Raw genomic sequence first — 7597 nt, forward strand, 5'->3', positions numbered from 1 at the left:
GATCTCACTGAAATGTATAAAATTCTGACATGGCTGGACTGACTGGATGCAGGGATGATGTTTCTTCTGGCTGGGGGAGTCTAGAACAAGGGGTCACAGTCTCAGGATATGGAGTAGGCCATTTAGGACTGAGATAAGGAGAAACTTCTTCACTCAGAGGGTGGTGAACCTATAGAATTCTCTACCACAGAGGCTGTGGAGGCCAAGTCACTGAATGTATCTGAGAAGGAAATCGATAGATTTCTGGACTTTAAGGGTGTCAAGGAGTGTGGGGAGAGAACAGGAATATGGCGTTGAGGTAGAGGATCAACCATGATCAACCACTATATTGAATAGTGGAGCAGGCTCGAAGGGCCGACTGACCTACTGCTGCTCCTATTTTCTATGTTTCTACATTTCTATAATTGAATGATTTTTTAAAACTTCATTTATGTGATGTGGGTGTCGCTGGCTAGATCAGCATTTATTGCCAATCTCTAATTACCCTTGAAGGTGGTGGTGAGCTGCCTTCTTGAACTGCTGCAGTGCATGTGGTGTAGGTACACCCACAGTGCAGTTAGGAAGGGAGTTCCAGGATTTTGACCAATGACAGTGAAGGAACGGTGATATATTTCCAAGTCAGGATGGTGAGTGTCTTGGAGGGGAACTTCCAAGTGGTGGTGTTCCCATGTGTCTGCAGCCCTTATCCTCCTAGGTGGTAGTGGTTGTGGGTTTGGAAGGTGCTGTCTAAGGAGCCTTGGTGAGTTCCTGCTGTGCATCTTGTAAATGGTACACACTGCTGCCACTGTGCATCGATGGTGGAGGGAGTGAATGTTTGTGGATGGGGTGTCAATCCAGCAGGTTGCTTTGTCCTGGATGGTATCAATCTTCTTGAGTGTTGTGGGAGCTGCACTCATCCAAGCAAGTGGAGAGTATTCCATCACACTCCTGACTTGTGCCTTGTAGATGGTGGAAAGGCTTTGGGGAGTCAGGGGGTGAGTTACCCATTGCAGGATTCCTGACCTCCAACCTGCTTTTGTTGCCACAGTGTTTATATGGCTCGTCCAGTTCAGTTTCTGGTCAATGGTGACCCCCAAGATGTTCAAAGAAATTCAAGTTGCAAAATTGTGCCAATAAATGAATGATATTCTCTGCTCTGCTCTCCCCTGAGCCCCAATTGGTTGTTCTTGGCTCCTCCCTTGAGCCTCAATTGATTGTTCTTGGTTCGTCCCCTAAGCCTCAGAGTTTGACTGTCCTATGATGGGATAGGGAGGAGTCCAGGACCAATAAAGGCAGCAGGGAGGCAGAGTGACCACATTATCATTTCTCTCTTTTTTGAGGTATAGAAATTGCATTCTGTGAGAGACAGTAGGTGGTATTTGGCCAATAAGGTGTGGTGTGTATGGAAAGGATTGGATTCTATTTAAAGTGGCTGTAATAAGTTCTATTGTAATTGTTGAAATTGTGGTATTTGTTTGGTATGTTTCTAAAGGTGTTAATTTTGTTAAACTGTGTTGAGAAATCTCTTTAGAAGGGCAAGTTCTGGCAGGTGGAGTGAAGACTGGCATTAATTTGATCAGTAATTAATCTGAAATGTGTTGCGTGCTAAGTGCCTGTGCCCTTGCTTCTATATTAATGCTTTTATTTCCTTCTCTCTCTGTCATCTGCAGATTTTAAACCATGGCTGATGATGAGATTGCAGCTCTGGTGGTCGACAATGGATCTGGGATGTGTAAGGCTGGCTTTGCAGGCGATGATGCTCCCAGGGCTGTGTTTCCCTCGATTGTTGGACGGCCCCGTCACCAGGTGAGTTCTTCAACCAGCTGGATGCTTGTCTTTCAATCCTCACGTATTGCTTGGGGGTTAAATCCCTCTCGTAACTAGAATATAATTTTCTAGACTCCTGTTTTGATCAGAATGTGGTCTTGTTTCCTTGCTGAATGCTGTTATTACTGGGGAGTGGCATCCAGTGTGTGGTAATTACAGGAATTATAACTAATCCCTATTTTCTATAGACGCTGATTTAAATGTGAGGAACTGAAATGTGAGCTGTTTTTTTTTGTGTCCTGGCCACATACTACAGTTTAAAATGTAGGATGTGTCAGGCTATACCTGGGCATTCCTTCCCAAGTCTGTTATTTGCTGTACTTGAGAAACGGGTTTGACTGTTTCTCCCCCTCCCCCCTGCCTCGAATTCCTCGTGTGAATCTTCATGTTTCCTCATCACCACCTGGTCTGACTTAACCCTGAAATCAGCAGATTGATTTGCATGTCAAATGAGGAACAGGAGGAGGCTATTCAACCATGACCCAGGCCTTTGTTCAATCCAGTAATCTACCATTCAGTTTTGAAATTCCTAGTTTGATTTTTGATCTTGGTAGCTTTTTTGGGGATATACTTCAAAGCCTGTCCACTGCCTACAAGGCACAAGTCAGGAGTGTGATGGAATACAGAGATAAAAACAAAAACCTGCGGATGCTGGAAATCCAAAACAAAAACAGAATTACCTGAAAAAACACAGGTCTGGCAGCATCGGTGGAGAAGAAAAGAGTTGATGTTTCGAGTCTTCATGACCCTTCCACAGAACTTGAAGGGTCATGAGGACCCGAAACGTCAACTCTTTTCTTCTCCGCCGATGCTGCCAGACCTGCTGAGTTTTTCCAGGTAATTCTGTTTTTGTTGTGTGATGGAATACACTCCACTTGCCTGGATGAGTGCAGCTCTAACAACATTTGAAGCTCAATACCATCCAGGACAAAGCAGCCTGCTTGACCGGCACCCCTTCCATAAATATTCACTCCCTCCACCGTTGATAAACAATAACAGTAGTGTGTATCACCTATAAGATGCACTACAGGAATTCACCAAGGCTCCTTCAACAGCACCTTCCAAACCCATGACCGCTACCACCTAGAAGGACAAGGGCAGCATGGGAACACCACCACCTGGAAGCTCCCCTCCAAGTCACGCACCATCCTGACTTGGAAATATATCGCTGTTCCTTCACTGTCGCTAGGTCAAAATTTTGGAACACTCTTCCTAACAGCACTGTGGGTGTACCTACACCACATGGACTGTAGTGGTTCAAGAAGGCAGCTCGCTACCACCTTCAGGGCAACTAGGGATGGGCAATAAATGCTGGCCCAGCCAGCAAAGCCCACATCCCATGAATGAATAACAGAAATTTAGATTTGCCTCTTGTCAGATGTGCTTCCTGATATCAATCCTCAAAAGTCTAGCTCTATCTTTTTAACTTGGCCCCTTGTTATAGGCTTTCCTCTGCCAAAGAAATAATTTCTTGGGATTTCATAAGGTAGATGATCTCTAATTCTAAGAATCCATATGGTTGTTTTGTCATTTAACTCTTTGTATAATTTCTGGTGAGTTGGTTACACCCCCCTTGTATTTGCAGTATGGCGCCCAGACCTCTTCAGCCAATATTTGTACCTGGGATCTGAGCATTGCTGGCTAGGCCAGCATTTGTTGCCCATCCTAATTGCTCTTAAGGCTGCCTTGAACCGCTGCAGTCTGGTGTAGGTACACCCACAATGCTGTAGGGAGGGAGTTCCAGGATTTTGAACCAGTGACAGTGATGTAGCCCCAAGTCAATATGGTGTGTGACTTGGAAAGAAAGTTGCAGGTGATGTTCCCATTTGTCTGCTTACCTTGTCCTTCTAGGTGGTAGCAGATGAGGGTTTGGAAGCGGTTGTAAAAGCAGCCTTAGTGAATTCCTGCAGAGCATCTTGTAGATGGTACACACTGCAGCTACTGTGCATGTGGTGGTGGTGGAGGGAGAGAGTGTTGAAGGTGGTGGATGGGGTGCCAATCAAGTGGGGCTGTTTTGTCGTGGCTGTCAAGCTTGTGTGATGTTGGAGCTGCACTCATCCAGACAAGTGGAGAATGTTTGATCCAACCCCATAAAGCCTGTCCAGGAGTGTGGAGGTGAGTTACTTGCCAGAGAATTTACAAGCTATTGTAGCCATTATCTACTATATGGCTGGTCCAGTTTCTGGTCAACAATGGTAATCTTCAGGATGTTGATAGGAAATAGTGAAGTTTTAGGTAAGTTATGTTTATATTTGTAGGTGTTAGGAATGAGTTTTAGTTAAGTTTTAAGTTTGATTTTGTATTTCTGTATCTGTGTTAAAGGTCAATTTGAGTTTTAGTTTCCCTGTAAAAGGTGCTCAATTTCTAATTAGCTATGGTAAACAAGCAAAGGTAGAATAATTGGACTGTTGCCCAGCAACAGGGGCCCAGAGAGGCAGGTCCCTTCCACAGATACACACAAGGCAGGTTGTTTTGGAAGCTGCTGGGAGTTCAGCTGGTTTTGATGGCCACTGTCAGAGGAGCAGCTGAGAAGGGACAGATGGCCAGCTCCAAGCTCAAGTTGGTTGAAAGCAACTGCAGGAGTGGACACTAGGAGAGGAGCTGCAGATTTCCCAAAAGAACAGGGTCTCAAGGCCAAAGGATTGAGACAGAAACGAGAGTCCCAAGTAGACACACTTGTCAAAGGAAGGACAGGAACCCGGAAAACGTTCTGTTAAGAGTGAGGGGCAGGTATGCTCCAAGCTTCAGATTTAGAGACAAGCTGCAGAAAGCAGATTTGAAGCAAGAACAGCTTGCAAGAGGCCAGAAGGTCCAAACAGACAACTGTAGGTCTGTAACTCTTTGCTATGAGCATGTGAAGCAGTAGTACCATTGACTGCTGAGTTGGTGAGTGTACATGGAAGACAGCATGAATGCATGTGGTGACCCAGGGAAGAGGAACATCAGAAGGGGAGTTCAACCCCTTGCAGTAGGTGTCGGAGAAAATATCTTGGAGAAGGTTCCAAGGACTTTTTCAAGAGTGAAGATTGGAAACCCTTCTGTGAAGGACAGAGCTCAGTGAGACTGGTTGGCTGAGTGACAAGTGTCTGGGGGTGGGTTTGGTTGAGGAGAGATCCATAGCATCTGGTTGAAGTTGCATCTGTCCCTTGGTTTCAGTGTGGTGTCTGACCACAGGTTGCCTATTGATTTACATGGACTGTGTACTTATTATGAACATTAGAGTGAGTTTTTCTAATTTGTTTTCCTTGCAAATCTGTATACATCTGTAAAGGTATAGTTGTGGGTGAAGGAGTATTTTAATTTTTTTCTTACTATTTTGTTCTTTTTTTAAAAGTTCATTGGCTGACTTCAGAGAATATGTTTGGTAGCTGCTACTCCCATGCACCTGAACAAAAAAGGTTAAGATCTATCAAGCTGGGATCCAGCTTGTCCAGGGGTAACCTCAACTGGGGATCGTAACAGTTCATGAACTGATGCAGTACAATAGATGGGGTATGACCAAGTCTTGTATGCAACTGAAGCATCACTTACGAATTCCAACTCTTATCTCCAGACCAACCCTCTGTCACCATTTTTGATCTCCCTAATGTCACAAATCCATTTCCTCATCCACAGTTCCTAGCCTCTATACTCTGCTTTTTAAGATCAGTAATGATGCAATTTTCTAGGTTTGGAATAAACTCAGTTGCATACAACACAAGGAATGTCAAGTGTATTCCTAGTGTAGATGGGTCACTGCCATTCTCCAAGATGGAAATGTCCCAATGGATAGACCTCTTGATCTGAGCATGATCAACTGTTGGTACAAGATGATCACAGCATATAATGGCACTTTATTTCAAATGCTCTTACACTTTAAGTGCTGGATATCAATGAGAAGAGGAGGTCCCTGATGGTGTTTAGTGTGTCAATCTTCACCTGGGCTTGTGAATTAATCCTTTGTTTTTCCCCATTCTAGGGAGTGATGGTTGGAATGGGTCAGAAAGATAGTTATGTTGGTGATGAAGCCCAGAGCAAGAGAGGCATTCTGACCCTGAAGTACCCAATTGAGCATGGGATTGTGACCAACTGGGATGACATGGAGAAGATCTGGCACCACACCTTCTACAATGAACTGAGAGTGGCCCCAGAGGAGCATCCTGTTCTCCTCACAGAGGCACCTCTCAACCCCAAAGCCAACCGGGAGAAGATGACCCAGATCATGTTTGAGACCTTCAACACACCAGCCATGTATGTTGCCATTCAAGCTGTGCTGTCCTTGTACGCCTCTGGCCGTACAACTGGCATTGTACTAGATTCTGGTGATGGTGTATCCCACACTGTGCCAATCTATGAAGGGTATGCCTTGCCCCATGCCATCCTGAGATTGGACCTGGCTGGCCGAGACCTCACTGACTACATGATGAAGATCCTGACTGAACGTGGGTACTCCTTCACAACCACGGCCGAGAGGGAGATCGTACGTGACGTCAAGGAGAAACTTGCCTACGTGGGCCTAGATTTTGAATCTGAGATGCAGACGGCCAGCTCGTCTTCAGCCTTGGAGAAAAGTTACGAGCTCCCTGATGGCCAAGTCATCACCATTGGTAATGAGCGTTTCAGGTGCCCAGAAGCCCTTTTCCAACCGTCCTTCCTTGGGATGGAATCTTATGGGATCCATGAGACTTGTTTCAACAGCATCATGAAATGTGATGTAGATATCAGGAAGGATCTGTATGCCAATACAGTCTTGTCTGGTGGAACCACCATGTTCCCAGGTATTGCTGATCGGATGCAGAAGGAAATCACAGCCTTGGCTCCGAGCACAATGAAGATAAAGATCATTGCTCCACCTGAGAGGAAGTATTCCGTGTGGATTGGAGGCTCCATCTTGGCTTCTCTCTCCACCTTCCAGCAAATGTGGATCAGTAAGCAGGAGTACGATGAGTCTGGGCCCTCCATAGTCCATCGCAAGTGTTTCTAACTTGCTGTAGGTTTCTGTCCTTGCCCAGGACTTGTCCACTTGTAATCAAACAATCAACCTCTGCTTTTCACACAAGATCCTCTGCCCTTTAGCCATTGATTGCTACAGCCTGGCTCCTTTTCAACCCCTACCAGCTCTAGTTTTCAACTAACTTGAATAAGTACCTTTTAAATTGGGTAATGGAGAATATATCATTGTTTCATGAAAATGGTACAATTGCCTGAGGGGCAGGATTTTAATGGGGCATCACTCTTATTTTGGGTCATGAGGAACAGGCAGATTTTTCTCCAAGGCCTCTATGCTATTGCTGAAGGTTTGCTTTGTAATGAATTTTTGTCTTTTTAAATTGTAAAATATAAACATCCTGAAATTAAATGGCTGTCAATGATTCCCTTTTGCCTCATTTTAACATTTAGCTTTTATCTTTCTAATGCCAAGGTAATTGCTCAGTAATATCAGACCAGTCACCTGTCTCCTTGGACTGAGGATTTTCAACAGGATTAATGACAAACATGAGTTTCAAATTCTTAAGAGCCACCTCCTGCAGGGATGGTGAAAGTGACCCTTCTCCAAATGTTATCCTAACTAGCTACAGTGAATGCTCTACATTGTGCGCTCTAGCAAGTAGCCATAAAATATCACTCTTAAAATTCATCCTGTAGTGGATGTAATGGGACTGAGGTAGGGGGGGAAAGAAGTTTAGCAATCATCATGATGGAACAGGTTTCAGGGTCTTTACAGCTTGCTTACCTGATTCTAAGGTTGTGGGTTCAAGTACCAATCCAGGACTCGAGTACAAAAATCTAAGCTGAGGTTCTGCACGATCTC

At 44.8% G+C, this 7597-nt stretch overlaps 1 protein-coding gene across 1 annotated transcript; it reads left to right on the forward strand.

The window, feature by feature from the left end:
- The first annotated feature begins 1300 nt into the window (after window positions 1–1300).
- LOC121279016 (actin, non-muscle 6.2-like) lies at window positions 1301–7157 on the forward strand. Its single transcript, XM_041189766.1, has 3 exons — window positions 1301–1319; window positions 1650–1785; window positions 5765–7157. The coding sequence occupies exons 2-3, from the start codon at window positions 1660–1662 to the stop codon at window positions 6767–6769; spliced, it is 1131 nt and encodes a 376-aa protein (XP_041045700.1). The 5' UTR covers window positions 1301–1319; window positions 1650–1659; the 3' UTR covers window positions 6770–7157.
- The last annotated feature ends 440 nt before the right edge of the window (window positions 7158–7597 follow it).

The sequence above is a fragment of the Carcharodon carcharias genome, chromosome 6 (genome assembly GCF_017639515.1).
Source record: "Carcharodon carcharias isolate sCarCar2 chromosome 6, sCarCar2.pri, whole genome shotgun sequence".
NCBI classification, from domain to species: Eukaryota; Metazoa; Chordata; class Chondrichthyes; order Lamniformes; family Lamnidae; genus Carcharodon; species Carcharodon carcharias.

Excerpts from the sequence above, each read along its gene's own strand:
- LOC121279016 (XM_041189766.1), top strand. The coding sequence starts at position 1,660 with ATGGCTGATGATGAGATTGCAGCTCTGGTGGTCGACAATGGATCTGGG. Across the intron at positions 1,786-5,764 it reads TTGGACGGCCCCGTCACCAG|GGAGTGATGGTTGGAATGGG; the intron begins GTGAGTTCTTCA and ends TCCCCATTCTAG.